The sequence below is a fragment of the Quercus robur genome, chromosome 4 (genome assembly GCF_932294415.1).
Source record: "Quercus robur chromosome 4, dhQueRobu3.1, whole genome shotgun sequence".
NCBI lineage: Eukaryota > Viridiplantae > Streptophyta > Magnoliopsida > Fagales > Fagaceae > Quercus > Quercus robur.
In genome coordinates, this window is record NC_065537.1 from 14,082,946 (window position 1) to 14,110,512 (window position 27,567).

Here is a 27,567-nt window from a genome sequence, read left to right on the forward strand (position 1 = left end):
TAATAATTGCCATACATTTAATCTGCAATTATGCAATCTACAACAAACAATTATTATATAGTCCAAAATTTTAAGATTATAACTTTCCAAGTTTTTGAAAGTTTCAAACAATGACCAAAAGACTTTTGAGGATTTAAACAATGACCAAAGACTAGGTGACAAAGTTTTCATGATTAAAGATTAAAGGTATCTGGCATATCAATGACTTAAAAAGCGGCGTGATTATTTTCTTCCACACAAAATTTTAAGAGATAAAATTACTAATTAAACTTTTCTTACCTGTTAATTTGGAAGACTTTGTCTTCTCCATAAGTCCACTACCTCCAGTAACTTCTTAAAATAATATTAGAAATGTATGTATACATATTTAGAAAAAGCTAGTCCATATTATGAAATATCAATCCAAACAATCATGTATTATATTGTTTAAGTTGCACCAATTACATTCTTGTTACCAGTTTATCATTTTTTTGCAATACACTTTATTGCTCTAAACAAAAATGTAGTACAATTTATAGTATCTTTAAAATTTTAGTAATAAAGGAACCAAAGATTAAGAAATAGAAAAAACATTAGGTACATAAGGAAAAAAAATCAGTTCTACTTAATAAAAATAGGAAAGATGATTGTTGGCTACACCATTGTATGCATGAAATACAATACCAAATCGGATCCTCTAGACCTTATCACCTTATATTCAACTTTTACTAAGATTTTTTTTTTTTTTCCTGAGATTATCAAGAAATTTTCTGCTTTTACAGTGATCTTGGATACAACATTCCTAAGGGTGTTTTTTCACAAGTGCTTCCACTCTACTAAAGTAAACTTCCCTTTAATTTAAACCAATGGCTTGAGTACTGGCCTTTTTTTTTTGTGCATTTGGCATATGCCTAGATTACATTGATTTAATTAATAATTATGCCAAGAGGATGCCTTTCACTTATTTGCTGGGTCCTTGACAATGTGCTAAATGTGTAGCATAAATGTCATAATAAGTTAATTATTTCCATAAACGGATGATTCTAAATAGGTAAAGACAAAACTTATAATAAAAGATAAAAAAAGATATATACATATTATATATTAATAAAAATCTATCCCCTAGAGGTATCAGAATGAGTGAATTGAAATATAAAGTAGATGGGATTATTATTATACTTAATTATATATAGGGAGTTTTTTATATGTACCTAACCCGGATAACCTTTTCATCAAAAAAAACCCGGATAACCTGATTTGTTGAGTTTCAAAGCTAGTTAATAGAGTGAGCCACATATAATCCTTTCCTGGTTATGGTCCCTTCTGATAATTGTGGCCGCCTATAAATATAGATGCATGTATCTATGACACCTCAATTCCAAAACACCCAAAATATATATATCCTTTCTCATTTCTCTCAAAGCCAGAGCAAACATGGTACTCTTCTTTCTCATTTTCTTCCTCTTCCTTTCTCTACCTAATTCATCTCTCTCTTCTTTTTCTTTTAATTCATCTACGCCTCTTTGCCTTTCCGACCAAAGCTCTGCTTTGCTCCATTTCAGAAACTCTTTTTCTGTCCGTCTTTCTAATGATTGGTGTGATTATTATTCTTATGATCCTCCGAAGAATTCGTGGAAAATGGGTACAGATTGTTGTGGGTGGGATGGGGTCACCTGTGATACGATGACAGGTCATGTCATTGCTGTCGACCTCAGTTGCAGTGGGCTTCATGGTCCCATCCATCCCAATAGCACCCTTTTCTCTCTTCGCCATCTCCAGAGGCTCAACCTTGCTTACAACGATTTCCATGGCTCCACAATTTCATCTAAATTTGGTGGCTTTGCAAACATGACGCATCTCAACCTCTCTGGCTACTCCGTTGCGGGCTCCTACGGTACTCACTTCCTCGGTCCTGGCTCCTCCTTTGCTGGTAATGTCCCTTCCGAAATCTCCCACTTATCCAAACTGGTTTCACTTGATCTCTCTTCGAATATTGACATGAGAATAGAAACGCCTAATTTGAAAAGGCTTATTCAAAACCTAACCCATCTAACTGAACTTGTTTTATATGCGATTGATATGTCTTCTGTTTCAACGAATTGTCTCACGAATTTGTCGTCTTCTTTAACATCTCTTCGTCTTACTTATTGCCAATTGAAAGGGAAATTTCCAGAAAATATATTCCACCTTCCAAACCTCCAGATACTCCGTGTAGGTTACAACTACAATCTCACCGGTTCCCTTCCAACATATAACTGGAGTACTCCTCTCAAGTCCTTGTCTCTATCTGAAACCGAATTCCCAATTGACTTACCTTATTTAATAAGCAACCTCAAGTCCTTAAAACAGTTGTTTGTTGGTGGATGTAATTTCATAGGTTCATCGTATCCAACATTTCTTTCAAATCTCACACAGATAACTTATTTGGACCTTTCATATAGTAACTTTGGTGGTCAGTGTCCATGGTCCCTCCTAAACATTACAGGACTTACTGACTTGGATCTCTCATACAACAATTTCATAGGGCAACTTCCGGACTTCTCTTCAAATAATTCATCTAATAGTCAACTAGTCAACAAGATTCCTTCCAATCTAGAATCTCTCATCTTATCTGGTAATTTATTGAATGGGACAATACCATCTTGGGTGTATACAATACCATCTTTGCGTTTCTTACATCTTGATTCTAACCAATTCACTGGGCATATTGTTGAATTCCAGCATAACTCATTAATTTCTCTAAATGTTTCCTTCAATAATTTTAGTGGCAATGTGGAGTCAAAAATATTCTCAAAGCTCAAAAGTCTTCAATCTCTTGATATGTCAAATAATCCTCACCTATCACTACACTCCTTCACATCCGCCACCAATATTTTGTCCAAAATTCACTCATTAAAATTGTCTTCTTCCAACATAACCGAAATTCCACAGTTTTTACGAACTGCAGAATATATAGAATACTTAGACCTTTCCAACAACCATATCAAAGGCAATATTCCATCCTGGGTAATGGAGGTGGGGAAGGATTCATTGTTTTACTTTTCACTCTCAAGGAATAATTTAACTGGACACATCCCTTCCTTGATTTGCAATCTCAGTTCCCTCAAATTCCTTGATTTCTCTTATAATCACTTGAATAACATGATTCCTCCATGTTTGGGAAAGTTAAGTGATAATCTCAATGACTTGAATTTACAAAGGAACAATCTTAATGGCACTGTCCCAGCAACATTTGCAAAGGGATGTCAATTGAGAAGTCTGAAACTCAATGGCAACCAATTGGAAGGGGCATTGCCACAATCATTGGTCCATTGTAGAAATTTGGAAGTTCTGGATTTTGGTAACAACAAGATTAATGGCACCTTTCCTTGTTGGTTGGAAAGTCTTTCAGAGTTGTGCGTTCTTGTCTTGCGATCAAACAACTTTCATGGTGCCATAGGCAATCCCAAGACCAAATTCCCGTTCCCTAATTTGCGAATCATAGACCTCTCTCACAACAAGTTCCATGGTCTTTTGCCAACAAAATTTTTCATGTATTTAAAAGCCATGATGAATGTGAGTGCAGACAAAGGTGAATTGAAATATATGGGTGATTATTATTATCAAGATTCTGTGACAGTGGTGATGAAAGGGTTTTTCATTGAATTGGTAAAAATCCAAAGTCTATTCACAACCATTGATTTTTCCAACAATAATTTCGAAGGAGAAATTCCAAAGGCAATTGTAGAGCTTCGGTCATTGAAGGGGCTTAATTTTTCACACAACAATCTTTCAGGTCATGTGCCTCCATCGTTGGGAAATTTAACCAATCTTGAATGGCTAGATCTCTCCTCAAACAAGCTCACAGGTGAAATTCCTATACAATTGGCAGATCTCACAATGCTAGCATTTTTAAACCTATCAGAAAATTATCTTTTTGGACATATACCCCAAGGTAAACAATTCAATACCTTTATGAATGATTCTTACTATGGAAACCTTGGGTTATGTGGATTTCCAATGACAAAAGCTTGTGGCAATGATGAGGGACAACAACCATCGCCATCATCAACCATTCAAGAAGATGATTTCGAATTTGAAAATGGGTTTCATTGGAAAGTTGTATTGTTGGGGTATGGTTGTGGATTCATGTTTGGATTGGGTTTGGGTTATCTTGTGTTCTCAAGTGGAAAACCGAAATGGCTAGTGAATATTGTTTATGGAGGAAGACATAAAAAGTAACAAAGATCCTAGAAGAATGCTCGTGGATGAACTCATTGAAGAAGAATTTAGTGGATACAAATACTGATTCTAGGTATATTTTTATATACTAGTATATTTGAAAATATCTATTTCATAATTTTTTGCTTCCTTAAAACTGTGTCTTTATATTGGTAAGAAGATTCTTCATTTTAAATTTCCTTTATGCTAGTTAGGAATGGTTGTACTTGTGTTAATGTGAGGCTTATTACTAGTGTTACTAGGTGCATAAGCTTCTATGCTTCCTTTTTATAAAATAAAAAAAAAGCTTTTATGTTTAAGGTTTAGCCATACCAGAGAGTACATAGGCTACTACCATGTAACCACCACATTTTAATGCTTTATTTATGTCAGACTTCATTTAATGACCCTGCTTTATGCTCTAGTGTGAGAAGAAATTTCTCTACTCCATTGCAATTCTAACTACATCTTGTGGTCAGGGTTTTTTTTTTTTTTTTTTTTTTTTTTTTTTAAATGGGTAACTTCACTGCTTAGTTGCAGCTTCAAATAATCAGGTTATATTCTATTACATATTTCAATTATTGTTACATCCTTGTAATATTACCTTCGTTTTAGAGATTAAAAACCTTGTTGGTTGGATTTCATGAAGAGTGGTTATTTATTTATTTATTTATTGAAGAGCGGTGTTAATTACCCTAGTGCTACCTAGGATGGTTGGAGGAGTAGACTAATTTCCTCTATATTTTCAATTAGCTAAGATTCTAAAGTACATATTGATTGTGGGGAAAGCTTAGAAACTTAATGAATTGAATATATGTTCCTAGTGATTTCTGCTATTTTGGTTTCCACAAATTGTTACATACACCTTTACTAGTTGTTTTCGGGAACTTTTTGGTTATGGTTATTTAGGTCTAAAATTTCAAAAAATTAAAAAAAAAAAATGAAATACTTTTCTTATTCCAAATTTAGTTAAACTAACAATAAAGAATAGCTCTTAGTAATTCTTTTTGTTGGAATGCCCTGATGTACAGGCTGGTGGCCCTTTCTATCTCTCTAACAGGATGGAGGGACAACATTCATTCATAGTTTAGATCACTGGCTGACATTCCATGACCAGGTGATGATAAAAAATTGTATGTTTTGATTTTTGGTGTTGTAATTTCCTTCCATTTATTTTTAGGTACTAATTTGTTGGTCTTAATTTTTTGTGGGCTTTTCTTGATCAGCGTTGTGGTGCTTTGATCCTTTTTGATGACAACAATTGTAATAAAAACCATTTCAGACCTTGAGGGTTTCAATAAAATTGATTTCATCAAGGAGGAGCTTGAAAAGGCTTGTCCAGGGATAGTTTCATATGTTGATATTGTTTCTATTGCCACAAGAGATGGCATTATGCTGGTCTGTTCTTGATCCTTAATCTTCCTATCCTCTCCCTCTTTAAAGATATTTTTGTTAATATCTAGAGTCCTTTAGCAACACTTTAAGGTTTAGGATTTGATGATTGTTTCTGGACAATGATTCTTGAATGAAACTTTGGTAAAATGTAAGAAACAGACTTTAAAAGAGTTGGTACCTCTTTACATTTTTTTATGTCGAGAGGAGTCTATATAGCACATATTAGTTGTGGGGAAAGTTTAGAAAGTTAATGAATTGAGAATATGTTCCCAGTGATTTTTGCTGTTTTGGTTTCCACAAATTGTTAGTCACCTTTAATTAGCCAACTACTTGTTTCAAGCATTTTTTAATTATGGTTTTTCAGGTCTAAAATTTTTTTTTAAAAAAAAAAAGGGAAGAAGAAGAAGAAGAAAGAAAGAAAAGAGAAATACTTTTCTTATTCCAAATTCTGTTAAACTGACAGTAAAGAACAACTCTTGGAAAGTTTGATGATGTGCTTGGGCCCAGATGCCACTGTTTGCCTTGAGTTTTGGGACAGCAGTTAGCTGGCCACCTCATTGCACGTGCAGCAGCTGGATGTTTGATGTGAAACAAAGACAAAAGGTTTGTTGCTTTGGATATTATATGGGAAGTCAAAGGCAACATTTTAAATTTGCATTTTACAATAATTTTTCTGTTTTGTAGCAATCAAAGAGAGTAAAACAATCAATTTGTCTCGGTATAAATGTCTTTACTTCTTTTCTTGGTTTGAAGCATGGGAACCCAAAACTGATTGGACAGAATTAGTATTATACAGATTGCAAGAAATGTTTGTTTGAAGATATGTTTTGCTTTATTGTTGTCAAGTCATGAGTGATTGCAGAATTTATCTAGAACTTTTTATTTATTATTTTTTTTTTCCGGTTAAAAGCAGTAAAGCATGAATACATTAGGCTAAGCACTATTCTTTTGTTTTAAATTATTTTATATGCTTAAAAGCATGATTCTTCGGCCTCTTCTGATCTATCTATATATATATATATATATATTCATGATAATGTGCTTGTTACTGTTGTTACTTCTATTCAATACCGGGCCTTATCAGACAAATCTGCTAATGCTTTTTACAAACTCAGCAATACCAGAGCACAGATCCCATCTCTGTCTTTGATGGTATGGGTGTGTAACTGGACATTGAAGTTGAAAGTCACCATGTTTGCCCTTATAATGAAATTTAAGAGTCAATTCCTTTTTTATTAAATAATTTCACATGGGTCCATATTTGTTAGGAAAATAAATAAATTCTAAGAAGTATGGACTTTCCTAATTTGATATTGACTTTTTGAAGTTTATGCTGAGAAGTGAGGACTTCTTTTTCTAGCTAGACATTGATTTTTTGAAGTTTATGCAAAAACAATTGAAATGTCTATTCTTTGTGAAATAGCTATATAGGATAATCGTTTTATGTTTTAATGATCTTTATGATTTTCTTAAAGCTTTATGATTAACTATGTGCATGACAAGCCTTGGAAAAGTGATTATTTTAACAATAATGTTCATGTGGAGAGGACCATGGAGGTAATGTATCTGATGTGAATATTATGAGGACAAATGGTGCATAGTGACTGAAAAAGAGAAAAAAAGTTCTTATAGTGGTTATGAAATTTGCTGTGTTGAATATCTTTGAGGTTGGGGCAAGTTTTTTGTCACTATCAATGCATATACTTGTTATGTCATAATTTCCATTGGAGACAATTTTACCTATTTGTATATCGTTTTGAGAGACTAACAGGCTTATGTCTCTATTCTTCTAGTTATTAGTGCAAGTGTTCCAAAGTTGGTGTTGGATTCTGTTTTTGAACAAAAGAATGAGATTGTGATAGCCGTGGAAGAGGAACTTGAAAGGTATTTTTCTGTCTGCTAATTTGGTTTAGTATTAGTCAAGTTACAAGGTAAATCTGTTTCTTTATAATATCTTTGAATTTCACATGCATAGGCCATGTCAGCTTATGGATTTGAGATTGTTCAAACCCTCATTGTGGACACTGAACCTGATGAACATGTGAAGAAGGCTATGAGCGAGATAAATGCCGGTAAGTGTTCATTTTGAATTGAACATTCTTTCTCTTCTCTCTCATCTCGTCTCTCTTTCTTCTCCCTCTCTCTCATTGGAAAAATTCCTTCCTTGATTTGTAATGACTTTCCTTAATGTCCTTGATTTGTTTCATAATCACTTGAGTAACCTGGCTCCTCTCTGCTTGGGAAACTTTAGTGATTCTCTCACAATCTTAATAATTTTCTTTTTATGATTTACAATCCATTCCTCTCTCTTTCTCTCTCTCATGATATATATATTAGTGATTCCCTTATATATCTTTTGTTCCCAGTTGATTCATCCCTGTCCACATTATTCCAGTTTCTTTGAAGGTGAAAAGATAAACAAATAAATTTTATGTTCTTGATTGATTCTTCAACTTCTTGCAGCCGAGAAATTAGATTACACTTGGTTTAGTTGAATATTTTCTCCTTTATTGGGGGACTAAACATAGTACTTTCTATGCTTTCCAAATCCTTCACCTCAACTTCACAGCAGCCAAGCTGAGGATAGCTATTTTATGCTTCTCTCTGTTCTCTCTTTATTTATTTATTTTGCAATATTTTGCTGTTCTTTTTATTGGAGTTCTCTGATGTAAACTGTTTTACTTGACATCACAGGCTTGTGGCCCCTTTCTATCCAGTGTTAACAGGCCGAGCATTCATTCATACCTCAACAAAGCACTGGCTGAGATTCCATGACCGGATGATTATATTATACAGACACTTCACCTTTTTGGCATTAGAGGTTTTGATGAAAGAGAAATAGTCTATCTTTTAGGTACTTACTAGTTCTCTGCCTTTTCTCATTTTATGCCCTTGATATATGGAATTGAAAAAGGTTTAAAATGTTACTTTGGTTTGCATTGGTTTCTTGATCATCTGAAGGTGCACACAAAATTGGGAAGATTGGTTGTGAGTTCATACACAAACACCTTTATGACTGCAAGGGTACTGGCCAGCCTGACCCAACCATAGCTTCTGATTTCCTCACTGACATGAGAATGAGGTGCCAAGACAGTAATAGGACCACCACTCAGCCTTCTTCTTAACCCATGTAATCATTGGAAATGAGTGAGTCTGCATGAATTCACAGCCAGTCATTAAAAACGGGAGAAGACCCCTTTTTGCTGATCAGCAGTAGCTGGCTAATGAGAAGACCACAAGACTGGTAAGGGCCTATGCTTCAGATGACAGATCAACCAACCCCTAGACTGGACTTTGCATGGGCAATGATGAAGATGCCAGTGCTTAATGTTTTGGCTGAATCTCAAGGTCAGGTCCGACGCAACTACTCCTTGCCTTTTGTCAGTTCCTAAGTGACAATCTTCACCATAATGAACTCTTGACATCGTTATGTTTTCATATAAGCTTCTCTTTATGTTCAATGTTTGATTGTAGATGCAGTGACTATTAAACTTCTTGCCTATGCTAATTTGAGTCTATATATAAAGGCAATGGCTTAGCGTAGACATTAGACACAATGATGAAATATGTTATGGCTGTTGAGTTCTTTAGAAATATAGAATTAAAATGTTTGGAACATTACCAAAAGTTAACTAATATTTGGGGAGATCATAATCTGTGGTGCAACATCCAAATTAATTTAATTGGGTGTCAGTGTTTCTAACGAGTTTTGGCTGATTATTCATCATCTGAAGGAGATTTTAGTTCGTTCTTTTTGAGTTTGAACTTCAGGGATAGGAAAGTCTACAATTCTGTGTCATGAAACAAAGAAATTGATTTGTCTATAATTTTCTTTATTTCTTTAATCACCAAGTAGAATATAAAAGTGACTCATAGGCATAGCTTTCAATCAGATGCCATTATGTTTTATTGTCATCAGTTAGTATTCAATTACACTTATCATGCCCGCACATCCAAAGTCATGCTTTAGCTGGGAGCCACTCATGGAGAAGACAACAATGGTACAATCCATGTTTAAGGCATAAAAAAAAAAATAAAAAAAAAACCTTTTATGTTTAAGGTATTATCATACCAAAGAGAATACAGGCTACTGCTATGTAACCACCACATTTTAATGCTTTATTTATGTCGGACTTCATTTAATGACCTTGCTTTATGCTCTAGTTTGAGAAGAAATTTCTCTACTCCATTGCAATTCTAAATACATCTTGTGGTCAGTGTATTTTTTTTTTTTTTTTTTTTTTTTAAGGGGCAACTTCACAGCTTAGTTGCAGCTTCAAATAATCAGGTTATATTCTATTACATATTTCAGTTATTATTATTATTATTATTACATCCTTGTAATATTACCTTCCTTTTACAGATTAAAGATCTTGTTGGTTGGATTGAATGAAGAGTGGTTATTTATTTATTTATTTACTAAAGAGCGGTGTTAATTACCCTAGTGCTACCTAGGATGCTTGGAGGAGTAGACTAATTTCCTCTATATTTTCAATTAGATAAGATTCTAAAGTTACATATTGATTGTGGGGAAAGCTTAGAAACTTAATGAATTGAATATATGTTCCTAGTGATTTTTGCTGTATTGGTTTCCACAAATTGTTACATACACCTTTATTAGTTGTTTCAAGAACTTCTTTGTTATGGTTTTTCAGGTCTAAAATTTCAAAAAAAAAGAAAAAAAAAACTTTTCTTATTCCAAATTCTGTTAAACTAACAATAAAGAACAACTCTTAGTAATTCTTTTTGTTGGAGTGCTCTTATGTACAGGCTGGTGGCCCTTTCTATCTCTCTAACTTGATGGAGGGATAGCATTCATTCATAATTTAGATCACTGGCTGACATTCCATGACCAGATGATGATAAAAAATTGTATGTTCTTATTTTTGGTGTCTAATTTCTTGCCATTTATTTTTAGGTACTAATTTGTTGGTCTTAATTTTTTGTGGGATTTTCTTGATCAGGGCTGTGGTGCTTTGGTCCTTTTTGATGACAACAATTGTAATAAAAACCATTTCAGACCTTGAGGGTTTTCAATAAGATTGATTTCATCAAGGAGGAGCTTGAAAAGGCTTGTCCAGGGGTAGTTTCATGTGCTGATATTGTTTCTATTGCCACAAGAGATGGCATTATGCTGGTCTGTTCTTGTTCCTTAATCTTCCTATTCTCTCTCTCTATAAAAATATTTTTATTAATATCCAGAGTCCTTTGGAAACACTTTAAGGTTTAGGATTTGATGATTGTTTGTGGACAATGATTCTTGAATGAAACTTGGGTAAAATGTAAGAAACAGACTTTAAAAGAGTTGGTACCTCTTTACATTTTTTTATGTCGAGAGGAGTCCATAAAGTACATATTAGTTGTGGGGAAAGTTGAGAAAGTTAATGAATTGAGAATGTGTTCCTAGTGAATTTTGCCATTTTGGTTTCAACAAATTGTTAGTCACCTTTAATTAGCTAACTATTTGTTTCAGGCACTTTTTTATTATGGTTTTTTAGGTCGAAAACTTCAAAAAATTCCAAAAAAAAAAAGGGAAAAGAAGAAAAAGAAAGAAAGAAAAGAGAAATACTTTTCTTGTTCCAAATTCTGTTAAACTAATAGTAAAGAATAGCTCTTGGGAAGTCTGATGATGTGCTTAGGCCCAAATGCAGTTAGCTGGCCACCTTTCATTCCGTGTGCAACAGCTGGATGTTTGATGTGAAACAAAGACAAAAGTTTTGTTGCATATTTGTTTTTGCCTTGATTTCTCATTTCTTTTTCTTCTTAGGAATTTAGCTGGAACATGCTTATAAACTATTGTGTTGTATGATAGCCACATAGTATCATTGGGTCCTAGAGGGATTTAATTTTTTGAATTAGTAATAGTGTGAAAAAAAGATTCATATACTTTCGAAATTATATGGGAACACAAGGTAACATTTTAAATTTACATTTTACAATATTTTTCTATTTTGTAGCAATCAGAGAGTAAAACATTCAATTTGTCTCAGTATAAATGTCTTTACTTCTTTTCTGGGTTTGAAGCAAGGGAACCCAAAACTGACCAACTAGTTGTTTTAGGCACTTTTTATTTAAGGTTTTTCAAATCTAAAATGTCAAAAAATTAAAAAATAAATAAATGAAATACTTTTCTTATTCTAATTTCTGTTAAACTGACAATCAAGAACAGCTTCATATTGATAACTCTTTTTATTGGAGTTCTCTGATGTAAACTACTATACATGACATCACAGGCTAGACAGCATTCTTTCATATTTCAACAGGCACCGAATCTTTGGGTGTCTTGGCCTCTTTGATTATCTGAGGGTGTACAAAAAACTGGGAAGATTGGCTATGAATTCATACAAAAACACCTCTCTGACCTCAAGGGGACAGGGCAGCCAAACCCAACTATAACTCTTGATTTCCTCACTGAGAAGAGAATGAGGTGCCAAGACAGTAATAGGACCACCACTCAGCCTTCTTCTTCATCCATGGCTTCATTGGAAATTAGTGAATCTGCAGTGGAGGATGTCATATTTGCAGGCTTTGTCATCTTCAATATCATCTGGGGTAGGTTTTGGCACTCACTACTATCAGAGCTTTTTAAGGGGGAGAGGACTCCTTTTTGCCAATCAACAATTGATGGCTAATGAGGAGTCCTCAAGATTGGTAAGGGCTTATGCTTCAAATGCCTGATTAATCTTTCGAATGGACTTTGCTCAGGTGATGTTGAAGATGTCAGGTCTTAATGTTCTAACTAGATCTCAAGGTCTAGTCCAACGAAATTGCTCCTTGGCCTTGGTTAGTTTTTAAGTGTCAGTCTGGCCATAATGAACTCTTAAGATCTTTGTTCTTTCATATTAGTTTTTCATATGTTCTATGTTTGATTGTAGATGCTGTTACTTCTAAATTTCTTGTCTGTGCTAATTTTTGAGTCTATATATAAAGGCAATGGCATAGAGTGTAGAGTCTGTAGACATTAGTTAATGCTTTTGGTTGGTATGTCTGTGTTTTAGTTGGTATGGCATAGAGTGTAGACATTTGTTGAAGCAGCTCAAAGATACAGCTAGGAAAGGCTAGTATGTCTTTGTCTTAATGAGGAGTTTCTATTTTAGCTTTTCATTATACTTTCTTATGTCTGATTGGTTGTTAAGAAAAGGAAAGAGAGGAAAGCTTTGAATTTTATAAACTTTAATGCTTCTGTTTTCAAGTTAATCACTAACTCTCTCCTCAAATAGTCTTAGGTGTAAATGGGTGGAGGAATTTAGTTTTTTTTGGGTCTCAACTAATAAGATTTTTTCTTCTTTTTTTTCTTTTCTTTTTTTCTCTCTCTTGCTAACAATGATTACATTCTTTTTTTGGTAAAATGTACATAGGTTTGACTTACCTGCACAAACCATCACCCCAAAGATTCAGAAAGATCTGCATTTACTGAAGGTGTGGTGAACTCTATTTTTTTCCGTGTAGTTTGTTTCCATGGCACTACCTTTCAATTATGCTCAAATGATTCTCTGTAACATTTTAATTGCTTCATTGTTTTTATCAAAAAAAAAAAAAAAAATTGTTTCATTTTTGAGAATTTGCTTAGTGTTTCAACTTTCAACTTGTGTGCTTTAGGGAATGTGCAATTAAGCAACTTGAGTCACTGTCATGCAGAAATGGAATTAGGGAAATTATTTAAATGCCTCTTTGTAAAGTAAGGTTATAGCTTAAAGTATAATGAAATCTTACTCTTCTACTTAAGAGATTGTTTGACTTTAGATAACCAACAAACTGGAAAAATAGAAATGAAGTAGATGGTAGGGGACTTCCTATTGATGCATTTAATATATTCTATAATATATATGCAGTCATTAGCCTCTGGCTGGATCCATGTTTAGCATTCGAAAATTCTTTTCTATGTATGGAATGTAAAATTTTTATTTGCCAAAAAATAATGTTTGTGTAAAATTTGAGTCTAGATGGGTAATATACCAAATTGAAACTAAAAGCTGGTTGATTTTCCATGAGTTGAATTGGAATTGATAATATTTCTGCCAATGATGGTAACAGGGTTGTTGATCTTCTTCATGCCTTGTGTAACTTGTAAGCAGCATCCTTAGGCTCTCTGTAACTTGTAAGCAACATCCTTAGTGAGAGGGATTTACCCAACACCATGTGAAGATGATTTTCCAGGGATATAAATGTTATCTGTGAGTCATATACTGCCAGTTAGTTTTCTTGTAAAATGGCATTGATATACTCAAGTATAAAACTTTGGCTAGACTTGAAGTAATTATGATGGCAGTATCCTATTGACCTGAATGCACATGATTCTAGTTGTTTACATGAAATTCATATCAAGAAGCCATCAAAACACATCATAATTTAAGAAATTCTTTAAATTATGATGGGCTCTTACTTTGACCAAAGTGAGCGTTCTCTTATCATAACATGTTCCAGATATAGGACTAGAACTAATTCATCTTAAGATTTCTTTGGAGTTGAACAAGTCTCACTCAAACAATCTCCCGTTTATTTTTGAATTGTGCTGGAACTCATTTAGACTTTGTCATTATAAATATCTAAATGCTAGAAAGTTATTCAATACTCCTTTAGTAACTCTCTCTCCTCTCACCTTAATGATGGGGCCTACCGTGAATTTAATTCGTGGGACCTATTATGATGTGTCAAGAAAATAAATTTCTGTGTACTAAATAATTACAATTAAATAATCATATATAAGAACTTAATGTGAAGCTTTCTTTTTTTTTTTTTTTTCTTTTTTTTTTTGGGGGGGGGGGGGGGGGGGTTGATAAGGTATTGTGAAGCTTGCATATGCATGTACTGGTTATGGGTTTATCAAGATAATAGGACGCTTGCTAATCGACTTTGATGGTTCATTTGCTTGCTAGGAGTTTAGATTCTATAACTTAGGCAGTTTATTATTGATCTATTATTGATCTCTGAATTCTTTCTTGTGTTCATAATTACAGTTGAGAAGTGCCATTGATCTGAAGAGGCACTACAAGAAGGGTGATTCAAAATCCAAAACATTGCCAAGTATTTCCTGGTAAGTCTATTTGTAATTTCTAGATTAATAGTATAGTATGTGATATCTTGGAGCTGTAATTAGGACTATGTGTATATTCTCTTTTGGGTGGTATACATTTTGTTATTTAGGCTTGACTAATTCATACACCATTTGGTCCTTTGACAATTAGATCGGGACGGTGATAGAGTCAGCGTCAGACTTCTTCGTAGGTAGACTAACAAGGAAGGAGAGAAAAAGAACAATTGCAACTGAGTTGTTATCTGATTGTACCCTTGCTGATTACAGGTGAGATATGCAAATCTATCTTGTGTTTGGGTTGAAAACCATATGACCATATCACAACATGATGTGTTGAGTTTAAAGGGTAAAAAGAATGTGGTGGTGGTGTTGTCATTCGTAAAACTTTGTTCTTTTGCCTATTTAGAATAGATGGTTAAGATGAATATTCAGCTAATTTTTGTCTTAAATGCCATAAGAGCATGCTTATCTTAGTTGTCATTTTCAAATGGACTTAAAAAAGAACTTCAGAGTTTAGACAGACATAATTTGTTAAGAAAACAGCTATAATGTGAAGCATGGTCATCATACATAACAAAAATATCAAGACTTGAGAGAGCATATATTATTATATGAGGCAAGAGGGGGCGGGGGGCACCAAAAAGATGACCTTGTTATTTATGATTTGTATTTCTAGAAATTATTTCCAGCAGAAACTTCCATCTTGACTCACCCTCTTATAAGCAAAAGCTAATTTGGAGTCCTCTATTGTGCACCTTACATGTTTCCATTACTACATTTAACCAAATCGGAATGATTTGATTATATTTTAGGAAGTTGTTCCTTTGTCCTTGATTATGTGAAGAGCCCAATTATTTTTATGATTATCCGTGTTTGTATTTGATTTAGTTCCTTTGGGATAGCTAGAATCTCTCTATGAAATGAAGCTTTAATTTCAGTTTGTAATGTGTCTTGCTTCATTTTCCTTTTCGTGTGGAAACCATTTTCAGGAAGCGCAAGGTTCGAGAGATAGAAGAAAAGAATCAACTAGGGGGGAATGAGAAATGGAAGATAAAAGGTCAGCAGTCGCAGAAGCGTGCAAAGCAAAGAAGGCACTGAAATATCCTCACCATTTTTTATCAGATATTTCGACATTTATAGAGCACATTGAAAAGAGTATAGTATCAAGATCAACCCAGAGAAATATTTGATAGACTGATAATTTTACCTAGTGACATGAGAAACAGAATCCACTGAACTGATTTATAATTCATGGTTATATTCACACGTGCTGTTTCTCTTTGATGTTGGCTCCTTCCCATAGTTTTCATTATAGAGTTGATCATTTTTGTTGTAATGTATAAACGCATGCTCCAGGAAATATTATTTATTGATGGGAATTTTGGTTATTTATTGATCAAAACAAAGATCTTACTGGTTGATTGCTTCAAGAGTGGAGTTAAAAGTTACTTTTTATTTCACATTTACTTTCAGAACAAAGCTGGTTATCCTGATGAACTTATAAATTGACTAAGTCGTTGGGTGCTTATTACAAATAGCAACAGGCCAACACAAAAACTTATAACCAACTTCACCACAAGACTACACACATGGAAGAATGAAGGATGTGCATGATTTTCAAACTCTCTTGGTTTCACGTTTAACTTATCACTTAACAATAACGAAACATACACACACTTGCAATATTAGAATGGAAATAAAGGTTGTTTTACTAAAAATGACCAACGCATGAATATTTTAGATTTTATATTTTATGAAGTACATATAACTATTAACAATAATAAGCCACTAACTCTAAATTTGTTCAATACAAACTTGGGAATGCGGTTTTTTAAAAACAATTTCCTCGTAAGAAAATTCAATGTCAGTCTCAAAAGTCTACCCTACTAGAATGAAGGATTTCTTTAGGAGACGAGGGTCGGGGCAGACTTTGATATCACAGGTAAATTTGAAATGGATGGTGAAGACATATCTTTCCTCTGTAAAAGACCTTTAAGTGGAGTATAAGGTAATGTGACTAGGATAAACAAGGGTAAAAGGCCTTTAAGTGAAGTTCAAGTTTCAAAATCCATGTTTAGAAACCCTTTTAGGCCTCAAGATAGATCTAAGTGTGTGTGCCTACTTGTCACCGTTGTGGTGTTGTTGGTCATATGACTCATATTAGACAAATTGTTTTAGACTGAGGTTTTAGACTGAATGCATATGAAGTCCTTCAACTAGGAAGCAAAGTAGACCTAAGACTAATCATGCTTATTTGAATTATGGTGTTTTTGGACACACTCATTCCTATTATTTCAAATTATCTGAATGTAGACTAAACACATTTTCCACATTTTGAAGAGTATACATCATTGGCATCATAATAGCGTAAAGCTGATTTTTCCAGGGAGAAACAAATTAGAATCTGCACCTATTGCATTTAAAATTAAGCGACAAATATAGAGGCGTTCGTATTGTAAAAAGCACTGCTTTGAAAGCAGTCATTATTTCTTAGATTGAATTAAATTATTATGCGAGGCTTTTTTTTTTTTTTTCTCTAAATAATTTATTATGGGCTTTTAAAGGGAAACTCATACCAGCTACTGCAAATACTCTAGTTCAATTAGGCTTTTTTTTTTTTTTTTACCCCCTATTTCTTACGAAGGACCCTTGTTTTTTGAAATGAAATTATAAAAAGTAAACAACACATTTAAAAAATTAAATTAAATTAAAAAAAAAAAAAAAAGCCACAACACAAATAAATAATTTAACCCCAAGGTATGATGAAACCATTGCAGAGAACAATACTCTCACATGTTTCCTATAGGAAGCCCCTTGTAAAAACCGTTAAACTTCAAAAATTTTATTTATTAAGTACATATAACCTAGTATGAAATAATATCTCCTCAATCATATGGGTTTTCAATGAAAATGAGTTCACTTTGAATGGAAATCAAAATAGGCAAAGGCCGCAATTGGGATCAAAACTGAAATTGAGCTCAAAGAGAAGAACAAGCTAATACACATTGAATAATGTGAGAAGAGAAAGCATTGTTCCTGCGAGCACGTCATCATCATGGGACTCTAGCCTCAACAGGGGTGCCGTTTCATTAATTGTAGACACATATGATTACTTAGGCAAACGGTGGCGTTTCACTGATGCCACTTGAAGAGGAAAGTGTTAGCTCACTCAAACGGTGACGTATGGGATTAGAGATGTTAATACGAATTAGTTAGAGTTCTAAAAGTCCGTTAGAGATGCGTAAAACGTGGGAATGGTTGTTAGGAGATAATTTATCTTTGGATTTCAGCTTTTAAATTGTAATTGAGATAAAATTAGTTTGTTTGGCATCAGCTTTAAAATCTCACTTTTTCTAACTTAGCACACTTTCAACAAAAAAAATTTCAGTAAAAGGTTAGACAAATAATATTATCACAGAATTATTCCTCACAATTCTCTTTGTTTTTCACTTCGTCTTCTCCATTATATAATGTTTTCTATCTCTTCCTCTTTCTTTGTTACTCAATTAATCTTACTTTCTAGTTTATTCATAGCAACTTAAGATTTCTTAAAGACAAGGTCTATTGAACTCAAAATTATTAGGTGCTCTTAAAGTACACTGACATAGTGCTCCTTCATCTCATATTCATGATGGATCCTACCATAAATTTAATTAGTGGGACTCACTATGAATGTGAGAGGAGATAAAACCACATCACCAAATTTCAGGAGTATCTAATAATTAGGGTTTGTTTGGATACCGCTTATTACTGAAAACTGAAAATACTGTAGCAAAATAATTTTTAAATGTGTGAATAGTACCGTGGGACCCAATTTTAAAGAAAAATTTACTGAAATCCGTACTTGCGGGTCCCGTGAACAGTGCACGGGACCCACAGAAAAAACGCAGACGCGCATTTTTTTTCCTTTTCATCACTATCCAAACCCAGCCTTACTCTTGTTAAACAAGCTTTTTGGGTTTTACCAATTAGAGAACGTTTGAATTTCCTTCAAAATATTGAATTTTTTGTGCCTCATTCCACACATCAATTTAGAGCATTCGTATCAACTCATGTAAATATTCATGTCCATTTTTGCATATGAATTTATTTTTCCACTTTACATACTCACTTTTCAAAACACCTCATATCAGATTATCGATTTTACACTGCAATATTTCATTAAAGTGTCAATTTTTTTTAATTATTTTTCTTTCTTCACACACAATAACTACCATCTACTCTCTTCCTCGATCCCCTGTGATATGTAAAAAAAGAATAAAATAAATAAATGCAAAATGAATAGTGCTAAGTGTAAATTTACACGATTACAGTAGCAACCATATATTTTTATATAATTTTGCGTGGTCTGATGTGAGTGAATTTTTAGTTTAATTAGCTAAAATAGGTCCTTTTTTATTATACAAACATTGATGTGAGTGCTTTTATGAAAATGGATTTAGCTAATGAGCTTGTTTGGATAAGCATATGTGAAAACATGCATTTTAAAAATGACAAAATTTAACTACAAAATTTGTTGTACCTTTAGGATATAACATTACTCAATAAAATAAACATTACTACATTTTTGAAAATCTAACTGTTGAATTGCATATACTTTACGCTCTTAATACACATGTCAAATTTTGTGTCAATCGGATATTATTTACTATATAATTTATAAACTTACATTTTATGCATAATTTTAAACTACAAAAACTTGAAATTTAAACAATTTATTAATAACATAACTATTGATATTTAATTTTCTTGAAATTTTACAATCATAGAGGATATAAGAATAAGATGTAATCTAATGATAGATTTGTTAAAATTCATCTCCAATAAAAAGATATTAAGTAAGGTTGTAGCCTAAGGCTATAAACAATTTTGTAGCTAAACTTTATCCTTATAAAAATATGAAAATTTATTTTTGTTTATAATGTGTTGAGGACAAATTTTTCACACCACATAGCTTCATTTCATTGGCGACCCACACCACATCAATATTATCATAGATTTTGGGAGAATCTATTTTAAAACCCAAAAGAGTGCTTATTCACAAAAATGATGTCGAAGCCCATGGTCCAAAACTCATGGTGATATGATCTCATCAAGGCCCATAGTTCGAGCTCATGGTACAACTTCTCATTTTTGGCTCATGATCCAAGCTCATGAGTCTTATCGGGGGAATTTTGGGAGTCGTGGTTTGGAGGGCCAAGAAGTATATTTAGTAAAATTCCAATAGTTCAAAGTTGATAAAGGAAAGCATGTTGCTTGGCATGTCTTCCCCAATTCCCTGAACTCTAACAGGTTAGTATGCAAAAGGTAACATTTGGGTAAACCTCTCATATCACATAAGCACTTAAAATGATAAAACTCCCCATGCTCTTTACATAAAAATTAATGTCCATCATATAATATAAGTTTTAAAATATAATCATATCATTCCATATTAGTTATATTATTATTTTCATATAAATTAATTCCAAGCACATGGTTAAATATATATATATATATATATATCTCATATCTAGCATTAAAATGCTCTCTTTACTCTCCAAGATTTGGTTAAAATACAAAAAGATCATATTTATATCTCTAAAACTTCATCAAATATCAACCAACTAGTCTATTACTTACCAAAATTATATATGTACTAAGTATCTGTTTGGATCCACTGAAGCTGCGTTTCACGTTTACGTTTCAGCCTTTTTTTTTTGTGGGCACGCGTTTCAGGAGTAAAATGCTACTGTTCATCACTGTTATGAACAATAGCCGCAACTTTTGACCAAAACAGTGTATTTGTGCACTGTTCACGAACCCACAAACTTCACTTTTCAGCAACTTTTTCATTAAAAATGGGTCCCACGGTACTATTCACACATTTAAAAATTATTTTGCTATAGTGTTTTCAGTTTTCAGTTTCAGCAAAATAAGTTCTATCCAAACAGACCCTAAACATATAATTTTTCCAAGAGAAGAAACTTAGCCGAAAACACCAAAAACAACTCCAGCGGAACCTGCAACACCTTCTGCACAAGCTATAACAGCTCCAGCAGAACTTGCGATAGCTTCTGCAAAAGCTGAAACAACTCCAACGGAAGCTGCAAACAGCTTCTACAGAAGCTGTAACAGCTCCTACAGATCTATAGCAGCTTCAGCAGGTTGACACATGTCCTAAAATGATGTCATACACCAATAAATGCCCAATCCTAGCAGCTGTGGTACCAGAAACAAGAGGATACCTTAAAGATCATCTCACAATCTTTAGTTAAATCATGAATTTAATGCCAAGTATTTTTTCTCCAAGCAAAGGATGTCATCCACATGACATCATCCAGCTGTGTCAGCAACATTTAAGTCTCAAAATTTCTTCTTTTGGTTAAAAAACAAAAGACCACTTACTTTGTCAAAGATTTTCCCTTATTTGCTAATTTTCCTTCAACTAAATTCTAATCTAGTTACATACCTTAGCTCTATATAAAGAGGACCAAACTACACACTAAAGACATCATCCATCCCCCCCTCTGTTTGAACCCTCTCTCTGATCTTCAATAATTCTGAAACTCCATTCATCTTGCTGCCATATCTCTAAAAGATCTCCATTTCTTTCTTCATCCCTCTCTCATCTTCCATTTTCTGAAACTCTATTCATTTTATTGCCATATCTCTAAAGATCTCTAAACTCTTCTATACTTCTCCATCTCCCTTACAAAAATATATCTTCCTAGACAGCACTATTACACACTATCCATCTCTCCCACACTTCAATACTCTAAAATTTCACTCATTTTTATTGCCCAAAACACATCTCCATCTCATTCTTTATTTCCCATACAAAATCTCCCTTCTTAGAAAGCAACATAACCCATAACACGAATAATCTCATGTATTTACTATATTCAACCTTCATATTATCTATCTCACACTTCCATATATTTTATAAACACCTTCCTCACAAAATACCCATACATACTCATCATATATCTTTGAACTCCATACCTCACATAGCATACAAGATCCATGTCAAACAAAGTATCTATATACAATTCCTATACATATTACAAACATCATATCTCACAATATATATATTTCTTACCATCTCTACACATCTTAAAACGTATCAAAATATTCTTCCAAGAACACATCACAAAAGCCCTTTCTCATGGAAGATATATATTTATAATGCTAAAAGCCCTTCTTATGGAAGGCCAAAACTTATAAAAATTAAAAGCCCTTCTTATGGAAGGCAATATCACTCATGCTTGACTAAAAAACTAAAAGAGCATTACATGGGGAAAATCATTTAAGTGCATGATTAAGGGGACAAACTTAACCAACCAATGCACACGGCTGGATATACTCTCTCTCCCTCCAGTTGTACCAATTTTTCCTTTTTCAAACATGAAGTCACCATGAAAGAATTCACTTCACCATGCTGCTAAAATGTTAAGCCCACTGGTGTTGTACAGCTAGAGCTGCAAAGTTTGAAGGTTGCTGAAATGACTAAGTCCACTGATGTTACGGCTAGAGTCCCAAATTATGAAGATAAGTCATTATATTTTACCTTCAACCTTATATTATTAAGTATATTTTATTCACTATCATTATATCACTCAACTAATGTTATTATATTATTGGAATGTCATCAGCCTATTATTGTTACATGGCTAGGGCCACAAATCACATAAAGAACAAAGTGATGCTATACGGCTAGAGTCAGAAACACACAAGATAAGTCAATCTTTCTCTATTTTCAAGATTACATTATTCATGTTAATTCATTATTATTTTGCCGTTGGATGCAAGTTATTTTAATATCATCTCACTAATACTTCATTAATGAACATACATATTAATAAATCGATCTACCATCATCTCACATATATTATTTGGACATGAACCATCCTTGAACACATATCTTTTTTGGACATGAACTACCATTGGACATTTATTATTTGAACATGGACCATTGCCGGACATACCTTATCATGTTGAACATGAACCATGAACCGCAACTAGACATGGACTATCGGACTCATCCCATTATTGTACATTGGACACCTAATTAAACACTTTCTAATATTGGACATCACTTAACAAACATAATAATAACATATCAACTTACCATTTAATCAAAGCTATCATGCTAAGCATATTATTTATTTATTTCAACAATTATCATAATTCTAACACTTTGGGTTTTATCTATTTTGTAGGCTTAAAAAATACACCGGTAGCCATTGGTCTATGCGGCCCAATGTCCAGTTTCGGGTTGACCTCCCCAAAACAAATCTGGGCCTAACAAAGTCACACCTCCAAAAGGCACGTGGCACGCACAAAAAACCGCCCCCGACATAATGTAAATTTGTAAAAATGCTAACTATTTGAAATATATATAAATATATATATATATATATTGCTTCTTTAAAAACACAAATTCTTTGGAAACACACATTTAGGCTACACAAAGGCCAAACAAACGAACCCTATAAGCCGAAGCCATCACCGCATAGATGACAGAACCAGCATCGCTGTTGGGAGGCAGCCTATAAGCCACTGTGAATGAGATGAAGGATAACGCGACTACGCAAGCATTGAGTTTCTAAATTGGAAATTTACAATAGGTTAAACTTAATACCTATTTTATATTTGTGGATGAAACAAAAAATATAAAGTATCAAAGAGTAGTACTTACTACCAATCATTAATTATATATATATATATATATTTTAAAAGCATCGTTTTTCCGTATAAAAGAAAGTATTTTTTAATTAAATTTACTTTTTGATATGAAGAAAAGGTAATATTTATAAAGGGAAATATCAACAGAGAAGTATGATATTTATTTACAACAAGGCAGAAAAAGAAAAAGAAAAAGAAAAAAAGGAAGTGGAAATCACTTACGGACATCAGATATCAATAGAAAGTACTTTTATCTAGGGACCAAAACAATATTTTAGTCTTAATTATCCTTTGCACCAGTTTTAGTTTAGGATAAAGCACTTAAAAAAGAAAAATAAAATGATAAAAAAAGAAGGAAAAATGGACATCGCATAACAAGAAAGTACATCATTACAATATGGCATCTACTAAAAATATGCTATAAAACTAAGTTCATCTCCCATCATCTAAGTCAAATATTACTTGGTCTCTCACACTATCGTACACATTAGTACTTTTATTACTAGCATTATATTTGTAAGAATCTGATGTCTCACCAAGAATTTGGTTTCTTATGAGTTGGAATCAACATTGACCCACAAATGCATCTCTGCCTTTTTTAAACCCTCCAATTTGGTTGCTACTTCCTTCATAGTAGGTCTATCTTCCCCTTTCAATCTTAAGCACCTCTTTGCAAGATTGCCACTTCCTTCATTTGCTCCGCCTTTCCTTCTTTCGCTATATGTTTCTCAAGAATTTCAAATAATCTATTATCTTTCGAAAAAGATATAAAATATATAGCTAGACTTCTTTCCTCCTCTGACCTATCAAATGAAAGAGCCATTAATAACTCTACAAGGACCACTCCAAAACTATAAACATCACTTTTCTCCGTCAATTGACTTGTTTGCATGTATTCAGGGTCCAAGTATCCCAAAGTTCCTTGCACCATTGTAGCTAATTGTGTTTGGTCTAGTGGAACTAATCTTGAAGCTCCAAAATATGATACCTTTGCTGTGTGAGTATTATCTAGCAATATGTTTGAAGACTTAACATCTCTATGGATTATAGGTGGAAAAGTTGCAAAGTGCAAATATGATAGTGCTTCTGCAGTTTTGCAGCTATCCTAAGATGAGTCTCCCATGATATGGTGGATGCCTGGCTTTCATGATGAATGTACTCAAAAAGAGTACCGTTGGGTATGAATTCGTAAACTAGTAAAGGAACCTGTGTCTCCAAACAACAATCCAATAGTTTAACTACATTCCTATGGTAAATTTCAGAAAGTACAAGTACCTCGTTTATGAATTGCTCAATTTGGTTTTCATCGACAGTTTTGGACTTCTTGATGGCCAAAATCCTATTATCTAGTAAAATTCCTTTATAAACTGTACCAAAACCTCCTCGGCCAATAATTAAAGTCTCATCGTAATTGTTGGTAGCCTTTTGCAACTCTTCTTTGTTGAAAATTTTGGCTATTGCAGTTGAATTTTCTTGTTTGGAGAGTTTTTGTTGTAAAATTAACCCCCCCCCCCCCCCTCTCTTTTGTTCAAAGAACCTTTATTTAAGCTTGATTAACCTTCTTTGCTTAACTATCAAGTACAGCCAAGAACTACAGACAAGCACATCTATGAAGCTTATGCCAACACCTACATTTGTAAGAAATAGAATATTAGCCTGCTAATCTCTATCAAGTACATCTAGGAGCTACTAAGAAGCAAAACGATGAAGCATATGCCCATAGAAATAAACATTATTAATGGACTTTTTATACCATTCTTAGAGGGCCCAAGGGGGAGATGGATTACAATTTTGCAAAGAGTCATTTTTTATATTTTTCTTTTGGACATGATACAGGTTGCTGGTTAGAATTTCTTTTTTCCACTCTTAAAATTTGCATGAATTTCCATTTTTGTGCTAAGCTATTAAAACTTCTTTTTTTCTTTCAGGTAAGTATTATATTAGTTAATTTGACCTGGATCCCACAAATTAAAATTTATGGTAAGATTCATCATGAATGTGAGAGAAGAGAGCACCATATCACTGTATTCTAGCCCCTAATAGCTCCTAATAATTCTCCTATTAACTAATGCTTACAGATATTAATTAGTGCTCCAAATCAAATGAACTAATATGAAATAATCATTAAATAGTATCACTAGACATTCTATTGAATAAGATGGATAATTTTTTTTTTTTTTTTTTTTGAGAAACCAGACTATGAGCCTGGAAATTTAAGATGGATCAAAAGTTAAGTAGACCGAAGAGTACAAAGTATAACACTTTTAATAGTTTTGAGATGAAACCAAACTAAATGTAAGCTTAAGGAGTGAAATAATACTATTTAACTCTAAAAGTTAAAGATAGGTTCCAATTAGTCTAACTAGTAAAGCCTCTTATTTAAAAACTAAATCTTAGTTTCAGCTAAATAACCTATTCTCAAATAGACTCTGAGTATACTTACCAACAAAAAGTTTAACTTGTAGCGATGGTTGATTGATAACACAAAGGACGTCTACTCCTGCACTTCGGTCCAAATGGTACCCCTCGATGCAAGAACGCGTAAATTTCCCTAGTACGTTCATACACTATTCTCCCGGGGCCTTATAGTTATCATCATTTTCACACTTGTCAATGTCTATAGATGTAAAGCCCATTGTTAAGTGACTTAAAATAAATATAGTAAATATAAAGCAATGACATATTCAAGACCAAGATTTAAAAACAAAATAAAAATAAACAAAAAAACCAAAACAAACAAAAAGTAAAACAATTAAACAAGGACTTTATTCTTTTTGCTGAGAGAAAAGCAGTAACATATTATTAAAATGAAATGACAAAGTATTGCAACATAAGAAGTTTTAAAGAGTTTCTATCTGTTAATTTTCAGTTCAATTCGTTAAATTTTATTTTGTATCTTCATTTCAGTCCTTCAATATTAATCTCTTTTCAATTTAATCTTTCTTTCTAATTCCATCCAATCATGTTATTGTTTATGAGTTTTTTTCACTTTCCAAAACCACATTCCTTTGAGGATTAAATAGTCCAATACAGAGGTGGACAAAAGAATTACATTATATATTAATTATTAGAATTTAAATGACAAAATTGATATATATATATATATATATATATATTAAAGGACTCAATTGAAATTAGGTTAAAATAGAAGAAATAATAATAATTACTATTATTATCGAGAAATTAACATAGACAACCATGGCGGAGGTATGGGTTCCATTAGGAATCAATACACGTGCTATTAGCCTATTACCTCCACATATGTAACTCGATTTGTTGGTAACATCATTACATGTCTCAGTACCGATCGCCCAATCAAGAACCATTGGCATATCACTTCTATTTCCCGTAGAGTGCGAAGGGAATCAATGAAGAAAGTGAACGTGCCTTGTTTGCTAATAAACGCATGGCCACAAGGATTGAAACTCTCTACTTTTGTGTAATTATTTATAGAATTGAGCTTGATACTAATATTCCTTAACCCATTAGGAATATCTACCTCGCAACACCCAACACCAGAGCAAGAGCTGTTGACTATGTACTTAGTGCTTTCACATTCGGAAGGCAGTTGGGCAGCGCTATTGGAAATGCTACTGCTGCGGCTGTCAATTCAAATAATACCACAGCAACCCAAGTGAATTGTATAAGAATCCCAATGAAACCCATATCTCCACAGTTTGGGAGAAAAGGAGGTAATTACATATACTTCCTATAATTACATCTAGTCTAAAATGTAAATTACGCTCGTTAAATTTTGTGGTATTTTATTTTTTTCTATAACGTTAAATTGTTTACATTAATCTAGAACTAATTCAACTAATTTAATATATTAATGAGAGGAGAATAATCTCTCTTAAAAGTTACTATGACTTTTAAGTAAAGTTTGTGGTATGTCTTTGTGTTTAAATCTTATTCCATCATTTCTATGCATTTGTTTCTCACAAATAATAATAATAATAATGATGATGATGATGATAGGGAAGAGCGCAGAGTACATCATAGGCCGGGATATTTTGTATGTGGGATATTCAAGGTTTATGGGTGGATTTGAAGCATGTATCGTGGAGAGAGATAATAGCACAAAGCACCGAATAAAAGATAAGTACTCCAGCTTCAACCAATTTTTTTTTTCTTGCAAAGAGACTTGATAAATTTTTACACAGGAATCATTTATGAATTTGTTTTCAATGAAATATTATTGAATATACTTTGTTATCATGATTGCTACACGTTTGATAATTGCCATACACTTAGTCTGCAATTATGCAATTTGCATCAAACAATTATTATAT

General features: G+C 33.1%; 2 protein-coding genes and 1 pseudogene across 25 annotated transcripts; 2 read left to right on the forward strand and 1 right to left on the reverse strand.

The window, feature by feature from the left end:
• Positions 1–1,381: 1,381 nt before the first annotated feature.
• Positions 1,382–16,038, forward strand: LOC126720636 (receptor-like protein 9DC3). 24 transcript variants are annotated; one of them, XM_050423351.1, is made up of 17 exons: positions 1,382–4,273; positions 5,211–5,296; positions 5,406–5,577; positions 6,038–6,177; positions 7,368–7,458; positions 7,550–7,646; positions 8,269–8,428; positions 8,536–8,922; positions 9,824–10,446; positions 10,539–10,711; positions 11,808–12,126; positions 12,280–12,357; positions 12,933–12,993; positions 13,609–13,748; positions 14,532–14,608; positions 14,760–14,875; positions 15,598–16,038. In XM_050423351.1, the coding sequence occupies exon 1, from the start codon at positions 1,414–1,416 to the stop codon at positions 4,198–4,200; it is 2,787 nt and encodes a 928-aa protein (XP_050279308.1). In that variant the 5' UTR covers positions 1,382–1,413; the 3' UTR covers positions 4,201–4,273; positions 5,211–5,296; positions 5,406–5,577; positions 6,038–6,177; positions 7,368–7,458; positions 7,550–7,646; positions 8,269–8,428; positions 8,536–8,922; positions 9,824–10,446; positions 10,539–10,711; positions 11,808–12,126; positions 12,280–12,357; positions 12,933–12,993; positions 13,609–13,748; positions 14,532–14,608; positions 14,760–14,875; positions 15,598–16,038. The 24 variants fall into 24 exon arrangements, with proteins under 24 accessions (XP_050279308.1, XP_050279302.1, XP_050279306.1 ...); XM_050423345.1 differs by having other exon boundaries at positions 11,808–12,357; XM_050423349.1 differs by lacking the exon at positions 12,280–12,357 and having other exon boundaries at positions 11,808–12,225.
• LOC126721426 (uncharacterized) lies at positions 8,838–15,706 on the forward strand. The gene is made up of 8 exons (XM_050424456.1): positions 8,838–8,922; positions 9,049–9,101; positions 10,595–10,711; positions 11,901–12,126; positions 12,280–12,298; positions 12,933–12,993; positions 14,532–14,608; positions 15,598–15,706. The coding sequence occupies exons 1-8, from the start codon at positions 8,838–8,840 to the stop codon at positions 15,704–15,706; spliced, it is 747 nt and encodes a 248-aa protein (XP_050280413.1).
• Positions 16,039–20,575: 4,537 nt separating the features above from the next.
• Positions 20,576–26,601, reverse strand: LOC126721427 (wall-associated receptor kinase-like 10; annotated as a pseudogene).
• Positions 26,602–27,567: the final 966 nt, after the last annotated feature.